Consider the following 23152-nt stretch of genomic DNA (forward strand, 5'->3'; position numbering starts at 1 on the left):
TCACAAAAGCCATTGAATTTAAGACATATTCTTAGTTTTCTCTCTGGTTCATTGTATTTCATGTCAGGAATAATGTCTGGAGTCGTGGTAGGTAATTTTTGGTCAGTAAAAGAGACCTTTTTGAAGTGGTCTGCTGTGTAGACTTGAGTGCAGATTCCAGGACATGGCACTTAAACCTGTTTTGAAGTAACCTGTGCTGGAGTTACTCAGATCAGGGTGGTGATACAGGAGGCAGAAAGATAGAACCCACTTTAGTGGTCTCAGCGTTTCTTCAATACTTGATTTAAGAGCAAAGGATTTCGTTGGGGATCATATTTTTACATCTAGCTGAAAATATGTTGTATGTTTCCTGAGTGTGAGCAATATATCAATATGAATTTAAAGTTTACTTCTTTAAGGCCATGAATTCTAAATACTGTTTCAAATGCTAAAAATGATTGCCACATTTATCTTTTGCTATGTAACTTGGTGCCTGAGGCACATTCAAATTTGAGAACCCACATGAATTAACATTCCTGTATATTGTTAATGTTGTTTGAAAATTCAGCACAAGTTTATTTCTTCCAGATTAATAACTGCCTCTTAGGGTGATAACAAGGGATTTATTAAAATATGTAGCACTGAAGTTTTTCTAAATTCAGACTGGGGACATTTAGGGTGAGTAGTTTTTTTTTTAAGTTGGTAAATTTGATTTGGTGTTCGCAATAATGTGTAAATTGGATTTTTTTCACTCATTTGCTCACTTTGTTCTGAGTTTAGAGATGTTAATAAGTTTATGGTGAATTGGCACCTCATGAATGCAGAAGCTTTTATCACACTGCGTTTATGTTACCTGTGTTCCTTTAAGGATCAACCTTGAAACAATGATATTAATTAGGCTGATGCCAATTTAGAAGTAATTTGCATGTGGTGCATTAGAAAAAAATTGAGTATTCTGATACAGCAGTAGAAATGCTGGCCTGGAAGTCAGGATACCTGGGTCCCATCTGCTGGTTAACTACCTTTGTGACCTTGGATGGGTTGCCTTACCCTTGGGTCTTATTTTCCTGTTGGGCGAGATGATGGTTTTAGACTACAGAAGCTCAAGGACCACAACAGAATGAACATTCTAAGACGCTCTGATTCTAAAATTGTAATGACTACTACAAAGCAGAAGTAATCAACTTGGTTTTATCCCTTGTTCTTTATTTCCCATAGATTTGTTAATACCTTTTAAAGAGATTACATACCTATTAAAGCTCAACAGAAGTTTTTGATTTATTTAGTGGTATAATATCTATGCTAACACATGGGGCTTGCTTGCTTTCAAAAAAAATAAAAGCATTTTTCTGATTCTGTGCTCATTATTAAAGAATTGGGGGAAAATGTATAAAGAAGAAAATAAAAATCATTTTCAAATTTTCTCTGTATTTTATACATATGTATACATACATGTGCACAATCATATGCATATATACAAATATACATATGTGCATGTCATAATTTTGTATTTTTTTTCACTTATTTCCTAATTATTACAAATATTTTAATAGTATCATTCTAATATATTGTGTGACTATTATATGAAGCCTTTGCTTTCCTGTTCATTCTTACCTTAAAAAAAAAATTATTTTCCGTTTGTTAGTTTTCAGAGCAATATTTTGGTACCCTATCATCCCCCAAAGGTGAATGTGAGGTTTTTAAATTTTTTATTTGCACGCCCCCTCCTTCCCTGCACCACCTCACCCCTGCTGTCATCCCTCTGTCCTGCCTGCCTCCTTCTGTCCCCTGTCTACACCTTTGCCCACTTTCCCCCAACCTCTGGCTATTCCCTCACCTACATTTCATCTGCTTGCTCTCTACTGGCTCTTTTCTCTCAGCCCATAAACATGTTATAGCCTGCCAATCTTTAAAAACCAAACAAAAGCCCCCAAAAGAACCTCTTGCTGTATGTTCTAGTCTCATTTTTTGAAGGAGTGGACTATCTCCTTTACCTCTGTTCTCTTAGTCTTCTGTGATATCTTCTGCCTCCAGTTCTTTCAAACATTGACCATTAAGCTCACCAGGATCCTGATTGCCAAATACTGCAGCCACTCGGAGGCCTTGTCCTATGTCCCTTTCCTGTTTCGTCTCACATATTGTTCAGTTCTTCCTTTGAACAATTACTTGTTTAACTTCAAAAATAATGCTTATTTTAGAAAGTCAGAAGGAAATAAAATGAATCACTACTAATCGTTTGATGTTATTACATAATTTTCTTGACATTCTCTCATCCCTTCATTTCCATGAAACAGTTTTATCTCTTTTTTTTTTTCTTTCTCTTATTCCTCAGTTTATTTGGTAAACTTTCTTCTTCCACCTGTCATTTAAATAGTGGCATTCTCCAGTGTTCTCTCCTTGGCTTTATATTCTTCTAATTCTACACCTTCTCGTTGGATATTTTCATAATGTCCTTTTAAAAAAAAAGTCAATACATGTACATACACATTCACATGCATGGATGTACACCTGGTAAATTTCAAAGCCTATAATTTTTACAGTAATTAGTTGTCTTCCTACTTCTCCTTCCTAGATTCAGCCTCTGGTGTGTCCTAGAGAGATTATGTGCATATGGTAGCACATGTGTATTTCTATATTTACTTACAGTATAATTATTCATTTAAAATTCTGTATAAATGGCAGCATACTCTTCATATTGATTTGTGTCTTTTTCCACCTAATATATAGGAGATCATTTCATATCAGTATATAGAAATCTGTTACATTCTGCTTAGTGGCTGTGTAGCATTTGTTCATTTGTATTCTTTTACCTCCCACCACACAACATTTTATTTTGAAAAATGTAAACATATAGAAAGGTTTTTAAAAAATAGTTAACATTCACCTGTGTACCTACCTACCTTTCTTTCTCTTTTATTGAATTATTTGAAAGTAAAATTGTAGGTATCATTACAGTTTTTTCCAAAAGTATTCAATATGTCTATTTTAAGCACACATAATCATAATACCTTTATTACACCCAAGAAATTTAAGATCACTGCAGTATTATTTAATATAAACTATATATTCAAATTTCCACAATTGACACCAAATATCCTTTATGTTTTTCTCTCTCTCCAATCAAGGAGCCGGTCAAGAGTTAAGGCTTACACTGGTTGTCATAGACCGCTCTTTCATTTAACTGGTATTTAAATAGATTAACACTAAACTAGATCTCTAGGTCAAATTCTGTCCTGAAGCAGACTTAAATATCTTCTAAATTTTTTTGATGTCCCACTACCAACTCCAAAATAGCATGTCCAAAATGAACTCAGTGTTTTCTGCTCTCAAATCTACTTTCCCTCCTTTATTTCCAACTTAGTGAATGGTATCATTCAAATGTTACCTAAACAAGAAACCTGGAAGTCATCCTAACCTCTTCCCTCTTTTCAGTGCTAGTCCCTTTTCTTGGAATTCTCTTCCTACCTCGTCTACTTGTCTAACAGTCCATTCTTCAGGATCTAGGTTAGGCTTTATTTCCTCTGGCAAACCTTCCCTGACCGTTTGTTCTCCAGACAAAATTAAACGTGTCTCCAGTAGGCTCCCTTAGTGCCCTATCCCATCAGTTACCATTTTGGGTGGGATTATTGATTTCTGTATCTGCCTTCTTGATTAGAGAGTGAGTTTCTTGAGTTAGTGTGGACTTAATTATTTTCTATCCTAGGTCTAGTAACATACTACTGGCCCATAAGTGCTTAATGAATATTTACTGAATGCCAGAATATAGACAATCTTCTCTTTACCAAGTCGAAATAAAGATTTTTCAAAGCTCAACTCAATTTAGCATACATGTGTTGAATTCTTACTATGTGCAGTTTCATGCAAGTAGTAACATTTATTTTTCTGCCTTGAAGAAAGGTTAGGGTCTAATTGAGAAGACAAGGCCAGCATACTAGAGGCTTAAACAATGCTAAAAGGTAATCTAATTATCTGGTGAGCGATGCAGACAGTAACCTCAGGGAGAAAAAAAAGTGAATGTTTTTGAGTACTTTTCTGTGTGCCAGCTACTGTTCTATGTGTTTACAAATGTTATTTAATCTCTGTAATTTTTATTTTTCAAAAAAGGAAATTGAAGTTAAATAGTCCAAGATCATGTAGCTACTAAGACCTGAACCCAGATCTGACTGACTCCAGAAACATGCTTTGGAACACTTAGTTCCAAAGACAATTTGGAGAGTTATAAAGTGATGTTATAAATTTAGGGGGGAATAATAACCAATTGTAGGCCAATAATTGAATTATAGTACAGCCTCACAATGAAAGGTTACAGTCATTACAAATCGTGGTTGAGGACTATCTTGAGAAAGTGTGTATGTAATTGTGGTATCATGTGAAGTACTAAAAAGCAGTATATGAAAGTATGCCATCTTTTAAAAATGTACATCTATTTTTCTACAGAAAAGATTGGAAGGAAATACATAAAATGGTTAGCACTAGTTCTTCCAGAGTTGTGGTATTATGGACTATAGGAATTTCTTCTCTGTAACAATCTGTTTTCTAAATTCTCTACAGCAAACATAAATTTTTATAATCAGAAGAAAAGATCAATTAAAAAATAAAGGATTAAGAAAAATAACCAAGCAGAACTTATATTTTTTAATTAAGTGTATTGGGGTGACGATGGTTATTAAAGTTACATAGGTTTCAGGTGTACCATTCTGTAATACATCATCTATGTATCACATCGTGTGTTCACCGCCCAGAGTATTTAAAGTATTAAATTATTAAAGTGGACAGACTTCGCGCTGACGTTCCTCGCCTCGGGGGCAGAACGCGCCCTCAGCATCCAGACGGTAGTGGCTCCTGTTTTAAGATCACCTCCCTCTAGGACGAGCTACTCCCTCTGCCCCGCAGTCAGGTCTGTTGCCCAGTAGCAAGTGGAAAAGGAATCTTCTCTGTATTTCATGAAGACATGGTCATGAGGGACACTCCCATGTCTTGTGAAAATCTTTATTGTATAAAGATATTTTTTCTCAAATAAGGACTCAATTGAATGCTCCTGCTTGGGCTTTATGTTCTATTTCATAACAACATTGAAAGAAGTAATAAATACAGATATTTGAAAGGAATCAAAAAGGAATAGAAAAACATGGGCTGTTTTTCTTCCCATTCGTTTTCTTTTAAAAGAAATATTCTATGCATGATGCTTTCCATCTGAGTGGCTGTTTTTGTAATACAGCACGTGCGACTGACTTTTCTCATTAGGATTTAGCACACTCTAGTGGACAGTAGCTTTTCAGATTGTTTTTTTTGTGGGGGTTTTTTATCATGTCAAATTACTTTATTGGACAATTCAGTGATGTGTTTACTAGATATTAAAATGTGTCAATATTTATTTGAGTTAAATAGTGACCCTAGTGATCAGGACTAAGTGTATAGGCCGCTGGGGTGTTGTCCATTTTTATATGGTTTCTTCAGTAAAGAGAAGAGAGGCTTTTATATGGAAATTTTTCCCCAGTGGCTTTCATCTACTCTTGGGTAAAATGAAATTACAGGGAGGCCACGACCTAGAGGAACCCTGGTGGTTTTCCGCTACCTCACACTTCTTGGTTCTTATGACGTATTTTATGTTTCCCTTTGGGGACTCTTGAGAATCGTTATATGCCTTTGTGAAAAATTTGACCATTTAACCATATAAGCCATATTTGACCATATAAACGTTTTCATATCCTGTCCCCGTGGATTGTTTTTGGAAATGGGGTTCTATCAGAAGAAAAGTAATTTTTTAAATTTTGTTTTTGCAGAGTGATGGGGAGGATTTTAATTACATCATTGCGTTTTTCCTTGGAACAGCAGCCTGCCTTTACCAGGTAGGGTCTCTCCCATTTTTAAGAAACACGTTCACATTATAGTTTATTTCAGTTATCAATTCTAATAAGTACTTGTGCATTTCAAATAAATAAAAATAATGTCTGAGTCCTTTGCCTCCTTTTTAACTTGAGCCTCTGTCCGCTTTGTGACCTACGTACATTTTGAAAGGACATAGATCCCAGAGAACCAGTGTCACTGTGCTGGGCTTCAGTGGTGACATGGCATCTGCCTGTGGCCATAAGGGCTACGTCTAGATTTTGTGGTGACTGATTATTCAGCTTCCAGAGTCTGATTATACTCCAAGCTGAGGATTTTGTACTTGGGGGAAAGTCTTTGAATAAGGAACAGCAAAAGCAGGATTTTAGAATATTTAATTTAGCAGTGATGAATAGGATGGATTGTCAGAGTGTGGAGACTGGAAGAAAAGAAATTAGTTGGGAGGTGATTCCATTACTTCAGGCAGAAGGTAATGAGAGCCTGAACTATGATAATGTCAGTAGGACAATGTCAGTAGGGGTGCGGGGAGGACACTGAGAAGGCCGATGGCTGGGACTTGACAGACTAGATATGAAACTTGAGGAGGGAGGAGGTTTTGCACTCGAGTGATAGACATGGGTCCTCGTATTTCCAAGAAGAGAGGAGCCACCATTTGTAAGAAAGGGAGGGATAACTACCCCAGTTACACAAACTCAAGAATGTCTTTGCTAAAACATGGTAGCACATTTTGATCTAACTTTTACAAGTGACATATTTCTCTGGCTTGCATAGAAAAAAACGTTAGAAAGATTCAGGACTGCAAATACAAGGCTACCTAAAACTCAGTGGAATTCTCTAGTAAAATATTTTTAATACATGTATTTGACTTTTATGTAAAGATGTATTAAAAATCTTAGTTTCAGTGACCCCATTTTTTAAAATCCCTTAATTTTTCTTAATCATTTCTATCATCTTCAGAAATTGTTTCTCTATTAAATTCAACACTTAATTATAATGAATGGCATTTCATACAGGAAATGTATTTGCAGTAAAACTCTTGTATTTGCTGATGTCACAAGTGCTTAAATGTTATGAAGTATTCTTGTGTAGATTTTCTACACTTGAATCTCTACAATCCTGTTGCACAGGGAATATTACCTCATTTTTGAAAATGAGAAGTCTAAGCCAGTTTCAGTACTATACAGAGATCACATAGCCAGTGAGTGGTGGAATCAGGACTTAACTCTGAGTCTTCTGATTTTAAATACCGTATTCATTCCAGTGTGTCATGCTGTCTCTAAGCAAAATTCCTATATTTGCATAATTTTTACACTGCTATAAATTATAATTTTATAACTTCTATGCATTATATCTTATGATTCTAAAACAACATGAGGTTAGTATTAACCTTAAAATAATTTCATGAATAATTATTCTTGTAAAATATACTGTTGACTGTTTTACCTGAATGAAATAATTGTAAATGCTAATGATAATAGCAAAATGTATTGAGCTCTACTTTGTGCTAAGCCCTTTACATTCCTTGTACCCCTAAATCCTCACAGAAGGTCCCACACCAATCTCATTACCATCATCATTTTTCACTGAGGCCCACACAGTTCTCGTGGCCAGTCAGCGACCTGAACCCAGGTCTGTGTGAGTCCAGAGCTGGTGTCAAAGAGCGGCTGGAAGAAGTTCTAAGAGTTATGTCATGGTAGAGCAGTGTCACTCAGGTGTTCTTTCCCTTGAGAGAAGTAAACAATTTTGTGCTTAAAAAAAAAAAACAAGCAAAATACAATTTTCTTCATATTGACAGACATGAAAATACATGCTTTCCACATGTGCTGAGTACAGTGATAGTAATGCTGTTTGTTTCCACAGGAAGACTTAAGTAATTATGTGTTACCATATAACAGGCACTATCTCCAGTGATCGGGATATTTTTAATCCCTTAGGTCAGACCTCAGAGGCCACTACCACGTGACTTGTTACCTTTTTCTCCAGGCTGTGGGCACTTATGGAAGCACAGAACTTAGCCAGACAGGAGTCATCTTGATGTGGATCATTTCCAATAGGAAACCAAAGGACCTAGAAACTAGAGACTGTTCCTTTTCCCTCAGTGTCTTATTTTGAAAACCCGCAAACTTACAGAAAAGTTAAAAGACTAGTGCACCTAGAATCACTAATTGTTAACATTTTGCAATACTTGCTGTATCTGTCTCTTTATATTGTGTGCATATAGTGTTCATTTTAACTTTTTATAAAGTAAGTTGCAGACAGATACGTGTGGGTAAAGTTGCTTTTGTTATTGAACTTTTTTATTTTGAGATAAGCATCGATTGACATGGAGTTGTAAGAGAGAGCCTGTCTGCCCTTTACCTCGTCCCCACACGGGTACCATCTTGCAGAGCTGTAGTACAGTATCTCAGCTAAGACGCTGATGCAGGACATATACACACCCCCATCACAAGGGCCCCTCCTGTTGCCCCTTTATAGCCACACCCACTTCCCTCCTTCCTGCCACTTACTCTCTGGCAACCACTAATTTGTGCTCCATTTCTGTAATTTTCTCATTTTAAGTATGTTATATAAATGGAACCATTTAGTATGTAAGCTTTTGTGACTGACATTTTTTACTCAGCATAATACTCCGCAGGTTTATCCAAGTTGTTGCATATAATGATGGTTTGATCCTTTTCATTGCTAAATAGATTCCATGGTATGGATGTATCACAATTAATCATTCACCCATTGAAGGACAGCTGAGTTCGTTCCAATTTTTGGCTATTATAAATAAAGCTGCTATAAATCTTCACATACAGGCTTTTGTGTGAGCATAAGTCTTCATTTCTCAGAGATAAATCCCCAGGAGTGCAGTTGCTAGGCCCTGTGGTAGTTGCATGCTTAGTTCTGTTGGGAGACAGGCAGACTGTTTTCCAGTTTGGCGTACCATTTTACATTCTCACCAGCGTGTGAATGAGCCAGTTTTTCCATATCCTCTCCAACGTTTGGTGTTATCACTGTTTTTTTAGTTTAGCCATTCTGACAGGTATGGCGTGATACCTCATTGTGGTTTTAATTTGCACTTACCTAATGGCTAATGACATTGAACATCATTTCATGTGCTTATTTGTCATCTGTATTTGTCACCTTTTGGGTGGAATGTCTGTTCATGTTGTTTTCTATTGGGATTGTTTGTTTTTTATTGTCAAGTTTGAGAATTCTTTATATATTCTAGACATTAGTCATTTGTCAGATACGTAGTTTGCAAATATCTTCTTCCAGTCTGTAGCTTGTCTTTTCATCCTCTTAACTGGGTCTTTTGCAGAGCAAAAGTTTTAATTTTGATAGAATTCATTATATCAATTTTTCCTTTTATGGATCATGCTGTGTTGTCAAGTCTACAACTATTTGCCTACCACCAGATCCTGAAGATTTTATCCTCTGTGTTTTTCTAAAAGTTTTAATAGTTTTATGTTTTACATTTAAGTTCATGATCCATTTTGAATTAAGTTTTGTATAAGATTGTATAAGATGTGAGACTTAGATTAGATTGCGGTGTTTTGGTTTGGTTTGGTTTTTTCTCCTGTGGATAGATGGCCAATCGCTCTAGCACCATTTGTTGAAAAGGCTACTTTTTCTCCACTGAATTACTTTTGAATCTTTGTCAAACATCAGTTGGGCGTATTTGTGTGGGTCTATTTTGGGGTTCCATATTCTGTCCCATTGATCTGTGTGTCTGTCCCTCTGCCAGTACCACATAGTTTGATTACTGTAGCTATCTACTATGTACTAAATTCCATTCTCTTAATAGTTATAGGGCTACTCAAAACATCTGTTTCATAATGGGTGATAATTCTGTTTCAGTCGTCATCTTGGCAATTTGTATCTTCTTTGTCAGTCTTTTTAATTTCATTGATCTTTTCAAAGAACCTGTCTTTGTTTTATTTTGTGTGTTTTTTCTTATTTTCAATTTTATTGATTTCTGCTCTTTTATTATTTCCTTTCTCAGACTTGCTTTGAGTTATTTGTCTCTTTTTCTAGGCTCTTGAGATGGGAGCTTAGATGATTGGTTGGAGAATTTTCTCTTTTGTAATACATACATTTAGTGTTATAAATTTCCCTCTTAGCACTTCATTATCTATGTCCCATAAATTTTGATATGTTGTATTTTCATTTTCATTTAATTCAATGTATTTAAACCTATTTTTCCTTGTGGCTTCCTTTTTGACCTATGGATTATTTACAGTTGTGTCTAGTTTTCAAATGTTTGGAGATTTTCCAGTTTTCTTTCCATTATCGATTTCTAGTTTGATTCCATTGTGGATGGAAAACACACTCTGTGATTACAGTTCTTTTAAATTTATTGAGTTTTATACTGTGACCCAGTATATGGGCTATCTTGGTATATGTTCCATGGGCACTTGAACAGAACGTGTATTTTACTGTAGTTGAGTGAGTGTTCTGTAAGTGTCGATTAGATTCTGTTGGTTGATGGTGTTTTGAATGCTTGCTGTCTAGTTGTTCTAGCAATTGTTGAGAGATGGGTATTGAAGTTTTCAACTATGTGGATTTGTGTATTTCTCATTTCAGTTCTTTAAGTTTGTTTCATGTATTTTGCAGCTCTTTTGTTTGGTTCATACACATTTAGGACTGCTGTGTCTTCTTGGTGGACTGATCCATTTATCATTATCCCTCTCTGTCCCTGGTTATTTTCTTCTCTTAGAAATACTTTCATATTTATCTGATATTAAGGTAGTCATGTCTACTTTCTTTTGATTAATGTTTGCATGATATATCCATTTCCATCCTTTTACTTTCAACTTACCTATATCATCTAAGTGACTTTCTGCTAGACAGCGTGCAGTTGAGTTAGGTTTTTAATCTGTTCTGCCAATCTACATTTTTTAATTGCTGTATTTAAGCCTTTACATTTAATGTAATTATTGATACATTACAGCTTAAATCTGCCATCTTATTTTTTGTTTTCTTTTTTAATTTTTCTGTTTTTCTTCCTGTGGGTTACTTGAACATATTTTTAGAACTCCATTTTGATTTATCTATAGTGTTGTTGACTGTATCTCTTCGTAAAGCTTTTTAAATGGTTGCTCTAGGTATTGCATTATGCATACTTATCACAGTTTTCTGGTGTTGTCATTGTACCCATTCAAGTGAAGCATAGAAACTATATCTCCTTTTATGTCCCTGTATCCTCCTCTATTTATAATGTAATTCTCATAAATATTTCCTTTACATGTACTTAGAATCACACCAGACAGTGTTATAATTTTTACTTCAACCATTGAACATAATTTAGAAAACTCAAGAGGAGGAGATCTATTATATTTTACTATATATTTTTAAATAATTTTGTTTATTTTTCAATTACAGTTGACATACAATATTATATTAGTTTCAGGTGTATAACATAGTGATTAGACATTTATATACCTTACAAAGTGATCACCCCAATAAATCTAGTACCCATGTGACACCATGCATGGTTATAATATTATTCCTGTGCTATACATTACATCCCCATGACTGTCTTGTAACTACCAATTTGTACTGTTTAATCCCTTCCCATTTTTCAACCCTTCCCCCCCAACCCCCCTCCCATCTGGCAAACAGCAAAATGTTCTATGTATCTATGAGTTTGTTTCTGTTTTGTTTGTTCATTTAATTTTTTCCTTAGATTACACATACAAGTGAAATCATATGGCATTTGTCTTTCTCTGTCTGACTTACTCCACTCAGCATAATACCTTCTGGGTCCATCCATGTTGTTGTAGATAGCAAGATTTCATTTTGTTTTTTTTATAACTGAGCAATATTCCGTTGTATATATGTACCACCTCTTCTTTATCCATTCATCCATTGATGGACACCCAGATTCCCTCCACATCTTGGCCATTGTAAGTAATACTGCAGTGAACATACAGATGCACATGGCCCTTTGAAGTAGTGTTTTGGGTTTCTTCAGATAAATACCCAGAAGTGGGATTACTGGGTCTTTCTTTGTCTCTTCTTACAGCCTTTGTTTTAAAGTCTATTTTGTCTGGTATAAGTATTGCTACTCCAGTTTTGTTTGTTTGTTTCCATCCCTTTACTATCAGTGTGTGTGTGTGTGTGTGTGTGTGTGTGTGTGTTGCCATCAGAAGTGAGTCTCTTGTAGGCAGCATATGTAAGGGTTTTGTTTTCTTACCCATTTAGCCACCCTATATATTTTTTATTGGAGCATTTAATCTATTTACATTTAAAGTAATTGTTGAGAGATATGTAAATAGTGCCGTTTTATTCATATTTTTTATCTTGCCAGAAGTTATAGGGACTTCTCTCCCTGGTACTGGAACCCTGAGCTGGCGAGCCTGGTGTGGGACTGGTTCCCCCTGCTCCTCAGGAAGGACCTCTGCAGCCAAGATACCCCTCTCGATTTTTAACTGCCATGTGTGGGTGTGGGACCAGCCCATTCCACGCCTCCACCCCTCCCACCAGTTCAACATGGCCTCCCCTGTACATCCCTAGCTATACGCATTCTGTTCAGCTAGACTTCAGGCAGTTCTGTGATGGTTGTTCTATAATTTAGTTGTGATTTTGATGTGGCCATAAGAGGATTACAAGCACAGCATTTACCTACTCCTCCATCTTGACTGGAAATCCATATTAAACTATATTTTTGCTTAACTGTGTTGTTTTTGCTTTCCTTCTTAGTGTTCCACAGTTTCTTCTTTTATTGTTTTCTTTCTGTTTAGAGCACTTCCTTTAACTATTCATTTAGGGTACATCAATAGGTGACAAATTGTTAGTTTTGTTTCACCTGAGAGTGTCTTTATTTCCCCTCCCACAAGATACATAGGGAAGAATAGTAACTTCACAGTGGAGAAACTTGTCAGACACTACCTTACCAAGAGAGCAGAGTTAACATCATCCATAACAAGACATAGTGCATATCACTTCTCTGGTATTATCACCAAAATTGCATATCCTCACTTTAATCTTGAGAAAATATCAGACAAAGTAAAATTAAGGGACATTCTACAAAAAACTGGTCAATACTGTTCAAGAGTGTCAAGGTCATGAAAACTAAAGACTTAAAGAGCTATTACACATCTGTGGAGACATGACAACTAAATGTAATACAGAGCCCTGGATTGGATTCTGGACCAGAAAAGGGGCCTTAGTGGGTCAACTGGCAAAATTTGAATACGAGTCTATAGATTAGTTAATAGTATTGTATCATTGTTCATTTCCTTGTTTGATGATTATACTATGTTTATATAAGAGGATATCTTTAGGGGGAGCAGGGTGAGGGTATACAGGAATACTCTACTATTTTGCAACTTTTATCTAAATCTAAAATTATTTCAAAACAAAGTTAGTTCAACTTTTTTACACAGTGCAAATCACTTAGGTAAAATAAGTTCTTCCAATTCATTTTGCTTGGAGAGCTGTCTTCCTTTTAAGTAAGCACAGTCCTAATTTCTATAAGAAAAATACATTTAACAAAACATTTCCACATTCTTTGTGCATTGTCACAAACACCCTAAGGTTCTTCCTGTACTGAAGCCTGGATACAGTTTCACACAGAGACCTGTGCTTCTTTCTCAAGATTTTTTTATCACATAGAATTCCTATGTTTGCCAGATTGCGAATTTTGGATATCTTCTAGAAAACAGTTTATTCATTCAACAATTTTTTTTTAATTGGGGTAATACTGGGGAAGTGTGTTTCTCCAGGGCCCATCAGCTCCAAGTCAAGTCGTTGTCCTTCAGTCTAGTTGTGGAGGGTACAGCTCAGCTCCAAGTCCAGTTGCCATTTTCAATCTTGCCATGTTTTCCTGAAGATAAGACTTGGCCGGACAGTCAGCTCTAGAGCGTCTTTTGGAGCAAAAATTAGTGGAAGACCGGTCTTATTTTACTACAATATAAGACCAGGTCTGATATGGTATGGTATGGTATGGTATGGTATGATACGATACTGGGTCTTATATTAATTTTTGCTCGAAAAGATACATTAGATCTGATTGTCCGGCTAGGTCTTGTTTTCAGGGAAACAGGATAGTTGCAGGAGTCTCAGCCCACCATCCCATGCAGGAATTGAACTGGCAACCCTTGTTGAGAGCCGGCGCTCTAACCAACTGAACCATCCAGCAGCCCCTCCGGAAGCTCAGCAGCAGCTGCCTTCAATATAGTTGCAGAGGGCGCAGCTCACTGGCCCATTTAGGAATCAAACCAGCCACCCTGTTGTTCAGAGCTTGCGCTGTAACCAACTGAGCCATCCAGCCGCTCCCATTCAACAAATTTTTAATGAGCATTTACGTGCCAGGGACTGTTCTGGGCACTGGAGATAAATGAGTGAACAAGACAGTCAAAAATCTCTCCTTACATGAAGCTTAGGTTCTATTGGAAGAATATAGATGACAAACAAACATATTTTTAAAGTATGTTTATAGTATAGGAGGAAAAATAAAGCAGGAATTGGGGTAGGGTGATGGGAGTACTTTATTATATCTTTTAAAACAGCATTCATTGCATTTTCTGTCCTCTTTTTTTATCTTTTTCAAGGCATAACTATTTGATATTATTGTGTAAAATGTTTATAATCTTTCTCTCTCCACAAGAATGTAAGTTCCATGTGACCAAGGGCTTTATTTGTTTACTTAACACTAAAGAACAATGCCAGACTTAAAGTAGTCCCTGAATAAATATCCGTTGAATGATTTCTCCTTCAAATGTTCACTCAGGTCCTCCTAGCTTAATTCCTTGCACTGAATGGGGGAGAATGAGGAAATACTTGTTGATTTCAGTAATATTCAGGTTCAGGTTATATAAGAGTCCATTTTGCTAAGTGACTTATTTGAGCTTTCTGTACTTTTCTGAGGTGAAAATGAGAGATGGAACCTCCTCAGACCTGAGAATGCTTCTTTGTTGCCTGTCATCTTGAGGAATTTTTCCAGTCTGTTTGCAAGGGGGTTGTCCAATTATTCCTCCATTTTAAATATGGTAGAAAATACTTTTTCTTTTGAAAAATGAAAAACATAAAAGGAAAAATCTATTTCCCTTTCAAGCTGTGCAGCTTCCATATATGAATGTCTTGATATTACATTATCTTATCTGTAGATGAAAAATCTCTTTATTCCACTCTCATATTTTGCTCTGTGGCCTGTTACAATTAGATGGCAGAAGCATCTGGTTGTTTTCCTGTACCCTAACCATCTTTCATTTTTATATTTTGAACAGTGTTATTTACTTGTCTACTACACCGGCTGGCGAAATGTCAAATCTTTTTTGACTTTTGGCTTAATCTGTCTATGCAACATGTATCTCTATGAACTCCGCAACCTCTGGCAGCTTTTTTTTCACGTGACTGTGGGAGCGTTTGTTACACTACAGATCTGGCTGAGGCAAGCCCAGGGGAAGGCTCCCGATTATGATGTCTGACACCGTCCTTCAGACCTGTTGCCTTGGCTGCTGGGGAAAAAGGAGGGAGCTTCTCTTACTTGCCACTGTGATGAAGAAGCTGTTCACCACAAACAAGAGGCTCTGCTTTCTTTCTCTCCAACCCCTTTTTGTTCTGTCAGCATATGGCATGCCTGTGAGCATGCGCCACCTGCCCGGCAAACTCCTCTCAGAAGAATGTTGGCCGTGAGCTTATTATTCAGAGGAGAAGACTTCTCTCTGCAGGGCCATGACAGTGGAAGACCAGTCAGATACCACTGGAAGACTTGGCCAGCAGTCCTGAATCCTTGCTGAAGAGTTCAAACAAAAAAAAATAATTGATCTTTTTGAGGACCAAGCAGGAACTCCGGGTTTGCCTTTGTGAGGCATTAGTACAGACCAAATAAAAAGATGCCACAGTAAATTGAAAAGTTTATGTTTAAAACAAATGACTTGCTAAATAACAGATTATTTGCACATTTATGGTACCATGAGTTTATGAAGTCCCGGATGGTATGGAATTGGTTCTTTTTCCTTTTATATTTTTATTTGAATCTCAACTCTGGGAATCACCTGATGTAGCAGAGGCTATGCTGAGCTCATCTCTGGAACATCACAAGTATTGGAAATAGTGTCATGTTTCCTTTCTAGACTACATTAGTACTCTCTTTTGAAATCACTTTTTAAAAATATGATATATTAGACTAGCTGTTGTTTCCCAAACTTCAATCACTTGAGTACTACATATGCTATTATTTTCTTAATATTTATCTTTTAAATTTTAACATTTTTTAAAAAGAAAGTAATCTCTACTCCAAGTGGAAAATCAGCATCAGTTTGCCATAAATAAAAGGTAACTACAAAACAAAATTCAAACAGAAAATGTTACTAAAGTCTAGCTAGATGCTAGTGCCTGCCAAGGCTCTGAATCCGAGAGACCCACTCTTTTCTCGATGCAGTGAGAAAGGTGCTACCCAGCACTGAAATGGGGCATGCTCTCTGGAATTTTCAGGGGGATAGAAAACACTAACGGGAATGACATTCTGTGACTCAGTGTTATTTAACTCAGTGTTGTGTGCCACCACTGGTATGGGTCCTGTAAACCCTGAAATGTACTGAGATATCACAAAGTGACTTTTCTCCCAGCAACTCTCACTATTCTATAGCTTTGAGGAGTTAAGCCCCTAATCTCTTAGAGAACGTACTTGCTTTTTGATAACATAACGATTATTTAAGGAGTTATGAATTAATAATATCAGAAGCACAGTTTGATTCCATTAGCAAAATCTCCCAACTCTCCTGGTTTTGGAAGTCATCTTCCTGAGTGGTTTTCTTGTGTTTGTTAAAGATTCCAAACAAAGAATTCACAAGATACTAAAATTTGATATCCAGAAAAACAGTGGACCCATTACATGTAATTCATGGTACTGGGCATATTTATAAAGTAGAAGAATTAGTCCAGGGGGGAAAGTCATAGAGCTGCCTTGTTTGCCTGAACAAGTTTACTTATGTAGGTATGTCTACAACTGTAAGATAGTGCTTAACTAGGACCTTTTTTGCTACTCTCCTTGTAGGAGCATGAAGCAAAAGGAAGACAGTAAGCTTATGGTGTCAGGGATTTATTTAAAACAAGAAACCCCAATTCACTCCAATTGTCTGCCTCTGAGAAAACTGCACAGAAATTTTGTATATTCTGAGAGATACCCCAGGTACCGCATGATCCTAAATCAGTAAAATAAAATTGATTTATGTTTGGCATTTTGTACTTAGCCAGGAATGTGAAGTGGCTCAATTTAGAAAGGTTTTTGTAAGGTAATGGTTAATACAAGAACACGTTTTTTGTTTGTTTTGTAAATAGTCAGTTAACCAGGAAGTTGGAGCATTCTGGTTAATTGTGATTTTGCTATATACTGGTATTTTATAGCTCAGTTTGGTTCTTATCACTGAATTATTGAGTTATGTTTGGTATTTGGATCCATTCAGCAAGGACACTTGAAAACTCACCAGCTATCTTTAAAGGCTTAGTTTGTTTTTTGGGGGGGGTGGTTTTGTTTTGTTTTATCACCAGCTGTTTTGGATCAGGGGATGTTTACATCTTAATGTAAAAAATTAAAACAGGTATAAATAATGTTTTATGTATAAAAAAGGCTTTCTTTCATTATTTGGTGCGTGAATCTCTGAGTGTTTATATAACTTCCCTGCCTCTATCTTGTTTTTTGCCAAGAAACCATGAATTTGGAAAGAAGTTTTTGCCATGAATGTAAAGAAGCCCTGAAGCTCTTGAGAAAGAATCCCTTAGGCCGCTTGTGTATACGATAGTAATATCTTGCATTTGTAGTACATTTATACTTCTAAGAGCAAGGCTGCATTTACCTCCTCCTCAGGAGTTTTGTGGTTAGAGGAAGTAGTAGTTGCCTTCCTGTTGTGAAGGAGGAAACTGAGATAATCAGATGTTAATGATTTACCTGAGGTCACAGAGCTGCACACATACAATTTCTAATCTCAGCCCAGGGCTGCAATGGAAACTAATGAAGATAAGTAAAAATATATTTAGGGACTAGGAATGCTCTTGGTAAAATCAAGGAATTGGGGACTTCTTAATGAGCTCAGGACTGCTGCTGCCAAATCTAGGTGTTTATTACCTTACTTCAGGTAAATCTGAAATACTGCTTTTTGATTAAGGGCAAACAAAGATACTCTCTTTTATATCCTAAAAATAATGGCAGTATTTGCTTGTTTTTTTGGTCTGTACTTGAAATGTTATTTTGGTTTGTATACCGGGCCTCCTTTCCGAAAGAATAGGAAGCACTATACCAACCAAGAAAAGACATAATACAGTAATGTTAATAAAATGTGAACAGAAAGGGGAGAAAATCAAAGTCAATGAAAATGGAAGGAAGGGTGAACACGTTGCTGTTACCGGGTGTAAAATTGGACTCTTTAACTTGCTGGAAGTCGAGGCTAAAAGGGAACAAGTTTCCATTGCTCTGACTGTGAGTCAAAGCATACTAGTTCCTCAGGAGAGACTTCTTCCTGATGAATTCTGGTAAAAATGTTCGCACTTTTTTACCAGAATGTCCTGTGAAGTGCTCAAGTGAACATAATCCTGAATTGCTTTATGCACGTTTGCATATTGTGTTTGTTCCTTGGGTCCTCAACTTATACAAACCTTCAAAGACTTTCATATCAGGATTTTTTATGTGGTTTATAGAGGATTTTATTCTCATGAGTAAGAATTATTAAGCTAAGAACAAATGTCCATGTTAAAGTTTGAAAATGCATTTGAGATAAATGCCTAGAGACATGGAGAACCTTTACCCAACTTTGTAATTTTATAACGTATATAAAGTGAATGTGCTATCCTTGGTTTAGCACATTTATTTTGTATTAAATGTATTTTTCACAATAGAATCTAGTCTGGAGAAACTCATGGCTCCATTTCTATTAGGTCATGTCTGGAATCTCATTAGAGTCCTGATTTGTCAAGGCTCCACAGAGACCAGCTGTATCATGTGAGCCTTAACCCCCCCCCATCACAGAAGTGCTTTCTCCGAGGTTAGCTGCCCACCATACAGGCAGCTGCTGGGCCTTTATTCCAGAACGTTTACTAAGTAACCCGAGGACCCACTCGGAGCTGTTGGATTTCTAAGAGAGAGAACCTTCTTGCTATTTTAAGATTTTTTTTGTTCACTTTATGATAAAAGAATATTCCAAAAGCAGCCGCCACTCAGACCAAATTGTTCACTTAGTCTTACCACAAATTATAGGTCACTCTTCAGGGGCTGCATTCTTTGTGTATAGTCAAGCCTTCTTTTTATTTTTGTGCTTTATCTCTAAGGAAACAGTCTTTCTACCTAAAAATGCTTTGATAAATCAAACCTGATTTTTGGGTTAAACTGGCTTTAGTAATAATCCTAGCCAAAAGTTAATTAAAAAAAAAACCACCCCTCCAGCTCGCAGGGTTATTATGAATGAGTTTGTGTGGAAGGCCGTGGCAGCTGAGAATTTATATTACTGATTAGGGCGAGAGGGCCTGCCCATCTCATCAGTGTGGGGGGGCTGCTGTTGGGTGCTGGCGTGGGGCAGCCTCCTGTGTGAGCACAGAGCTTTTCAAAAAGAAAAGCTAAGTATGTGTGGCTGCCCCTCTCGTAACATGTCTTCCTCCAGTGGCTAAGCTTTCTCTGTTACTTTATTTCGCAGATGAAATCACAGCGTGGAAGCACTGCATGGGTGGAAGCCATGGGGTTTGTATCCTCCTTGCTTGCTAACAGTGAGTGGTGTTGACATGGGCGCATACGTTTTCTTATGCAGTGGGCAGTGCTGGTGTGTAATAAATAGTCTCAGCACAATTGGAGACTGTAGGAAACTCAAGGAGAGAACGGGCTTAGTTCGCAAAGAGTTCCCACAATCAATACCCTAGCCTTACAAATTGTTCCTGATGTTTCCTTGACAACAAACAGTATTTTCAGCCCAGCCTCACCCACGGCTCACATTTGCCCTTTTCTTCGGCATCCCAGGGCACAGCAATGTCACGCAACAGAAAGCACATTCAGGCTCCAGCTGCCAGAGAAACAGGGCTCGTACATTCCATCTCGCCCGTGTTCCCTCAGCTCCTCCCAGCTCTGCCTTGGTTGCTTGGTTGCTTTGTGCCGGTGCTTTTCTTTGAGGCAGGTTATCAAGGACCTTGCCTAGAGGTGAACAAACACTATTCTGCCTTCGCACTTGGAACTCCTCCAGTGCCTAGGACTACCGTGTTCCCCAAAAATAAGACTTAGCCGGACAGTCAGCTCTAATGCGTCTTTTGGAGCAAACATGAATATAAGACCCGGTCTTATTTTACTATAATGTAAGAGCCGGCCTTATATTCATGTTTGCTCCAAAAGACGCATTAGAACTGATTGCCCGGCTAGGTCTTATTTTCGGGGAAACAGGGTAGTGATAAGAATGTTTGTTAGCACCTTCTGTGGACCAGATCCTCCGCCACAGTCCAACCTTATGGCAGCTGGGCAGGAACAGGTGGGGACGCTTCATATTCACCTGAGGAACAAAGACTCACATTCAAACGTGGGATTCGAGTTTAAATGCTTCAGAAGTTTGGTGCTCATTTTTCTATGCCACAGAGACTCAGAAAGAAAACTGTGTGTATGTGCCTGACAACCATGGCCCTTACGGTTGCAGCAGCAGTGAGAACAGACAAAGTGACAGGGAGGGGAAACGGCCCCGGGTCTTCTAAGCATGGCAGCGGCACAGAGAGCTTTTATGAGAGCTTCCTGTTTGTAGACGCAGCACTTCGTGCTGTGAGCGCAGCACAGTGTATCCATGTGGTGGCACCAGGAGTTCAGATCAGTGTCACACACAACTCACGCCCTTCCCCACCATGGCAAGTTAAGCTAGGCAACATGGAAATACGTTCTAATCTGTTGTAGATTACTTTTGGAGTAAGAGAGACCAAGTCAGTGTTAACTCCTGCAGTGGCAATGTCCTAGACAAATAAGTTTCCTAAAGTCCTACAACAATGGCAGGACAGATGGTGGCCAGAGGTATGCTGAACCTTAAGTGTGTCTGAGATTTTATAGCCAGGACGCATACGGTTTAGTCTTTGTAGTAAAACTAACTCATGAATTAGGGATTCTTGATAAAGAATGTCAAAGCGCATTGGTGAGTCATATGTCACAAACATTGACTTTTTCAGGCTGAAGGCCAGAATAGATTGGTTCTTTGATATGAAGGGATTTCATGGACATTTTGCTTTAAGTAGTTCCATATATCTCCAAACATTAAACGAAAACCAGAAGGTAACTATTTACCATACCCAAGAGTGGTTGAGTTTGGAGCCAGATGCCCTGGCTCTCCCTTTTACTGGCATGTAGCCTCAGTTTCCTCAGCTGTACAGTGGTCATAATAAGACCACGTTGGGCAAAGTGCTGTTGTGAGAATTAACTGAGTCAGTGAATATAAAGCACTTAGAACAGCCCAGTACAGCGAGTGTTAGGACAGAATTTCCTGCCACGCTGTGGTCTCTTGCTATTCTTTTCAAGGTAGTAAGCGTCATTTAAATTTCAAATGCCCCACGTATAATAAGCCATTGCACAAAGCTTTTCAGATATTGCCAATGTAAGCGAGGAGCCTGTAGAGCTGTCCAGCAGGCCCTGGCCAGCCTCTGTGTGCAGCTTCTGGGCAAGGGGCTGGGGACCCTGGAAGAGAGAAGGGAACTGAGGAACCCACGCTGGCCAAGTGCCTGCTGTATATCAAGTGTTTTATGTACAGAAGGTTATGTGAGCACAACAAAATCCATCTGAGTAAGGAAGCCGGGTTAACTAGTCATGTCACACGGCCTGGAATGGTAAACTGCGCTCCCGGGCCCCCTTCTCTCAGGCCCTGGAACACTGTCAAACGGGGAGGGTGCCTCTGGGAATCTCGCCTTCTCCGGTGTGGCCCCATCATCCTTTACTTCGAACATTCTAATCTGATCTCTCGAGCAGTCTTGAGTGACAGCCACTGTCATGCAGGGTCTCAGCTCCCGCTCCCCACATAAGAACGCAGGACATGGGGAGGCCAAAAACGAACACCCACGGAGCCCTAGATAGGGGAGTCATACCACTATATTCTCGCTGGCGGCTGGGTGGGAGACACAGAGAGCAAACATCCACAAGTACCCCAACAACGGGTCTGCCTGCACCCCAGTATCTGGAGGCCGGACGAGACGCAGGAAGTAGGATCCACACGATGTGCCATCCTCCGTCCACTTTTCTGCCTGCCAACCAATCCCAGCTGCTAGCAGCATTCTGCCCTGCTGGCTGCAATCCTCACTTGCTAGCTCAGCCACCATCTTCTTGTTAGCCCCCATTTGCTGCTAGCGTAGGCACAGCAGTTACATTAGTGGCCAATGGCTCACTGGTTACAGCCGACGGCCAACTAGCCACAGCTGATGGCCATCCAATCACAGTCGATGGCCATTTACTACCTGAGCCATCACCTTTCCACATGAGGCCGGGAGCCTGGAAACTGCACTCCTGGCTCTGTCCCTACAGCCACTCTAGTGCCCACCACTCTGTAATGGTCCCCAAGAGTGTGTGTGTTCTCTGCATTAAGGGAAGTCAGGGGTGGGAAGGCAGCCAGCAGCTTTCAACTTGCAATATGGAAATACATAGAGGCTGGAGATATGAGAGCCGAAGGCCCTCTTGAAAAACACGAATGCAACATGGCTTTCAAAAGTTTAATCTGAAGCAAAATGCACCCCTCCAAAAAAAAGAAAAAGTCCCATGTGAGCCAGAGAAATGACACTTTAGCTAACTGACAAAGTCAAAGCAAAGAAGCAAATTTTGCAAAATTGGAAAATTGTCGAAGTGAAAATAACCAGAGATGCTGACAAACCAGAGATTTCAGGCAGATCTAAATTAGAAATTGGCTGAGGGCGGGGAAAGTGATGAGGTCCCAATGGATTCCAGTGAGAATTCTTTCAATTCCTGGGCCTAATGGACCAGGGATGTGAGGGGCGTTGGGGAGGCCGATGTGCTCCCCCAGTGAGGGGTGGCTCCGCTCTGCTCACTAGAGCAGAGGGGCAGGTGAGGTGTGGGCCCGGCAAGCCCGCGGGGCCAGGATACCTACTTGACCTCGACTGTAGGCTGTAGATGGCCCCTCTTCCTGCTCTTGGAGCCCTTCTCCCCCAGCCTCTGTCTTTCTGGCCCCTCTGCTCACCCTGTGAGCCCACACTGACCTCCAGCCCTTGGATCAGAGCCCTTGATAGGAAAGGACTCCTGGCCGTGCTGCTGTCATGTACGGCAGCTGCTGCTACTGCCATGGTGTCTGGAGGGGGACAGAGCCGTTACCAGCTCGGCGTGAAGGTGACCTTCCCACAGATCGCCCATGGCACGATGCTGTCATCTCATTTGTCTCAGCCTTTGGCTCCA

At 38.7% G+C, this 23152-nt stretch overlaps 1 protein-coding gene across 4 annotated transcripts in view; it reads left to right on the top strand.

The window, feature by feature from the left end:
* The window catches only part of SEC22A (SEC22 homolog A, vesicle trafficking protein), a 57105-nt gene extending 39703 nt beyond the window's left edge, over positions 1–17402 (top strand). For 2 of the 4 annotated variants that reach the window (XM_081065086.1, XM_081065087.1), the window contains 2 exons: positions 5763–5828; positions 15045–17399. In XM_081065086.1, coding sequence (XP_080921212.1) covers positions 5763–5828; positions 15045–15245 — 267 coding nt within the window. In that variant the 3' untranslated portion in view covers positions 15246–17399. Of the gene's footprint in view, positions 1–5762; positions 5829–15044 lie in introns of all 4 variants that reach the window. The other 2 variants (XM_081065085.1, XM_081065088.1) reach the window with 2 other exon arrangements.
* Positions 17403–23152: the final 5750 nt, after the last annotated feature.

This window comes from Rhinolophus hipposideros, assembly GCF_964194185.1.
Source record: "Rhinolophus hipposideros genome assembly, chromosome: 2".
NCBI classification, from domain to species: domain Eukaryota; kingdom Metazoa; phylum Chordata; class Mammalia; order Chiroptera; family Rhinolophidae; genus Rhinolophus; species Rhinolophus hipposideros.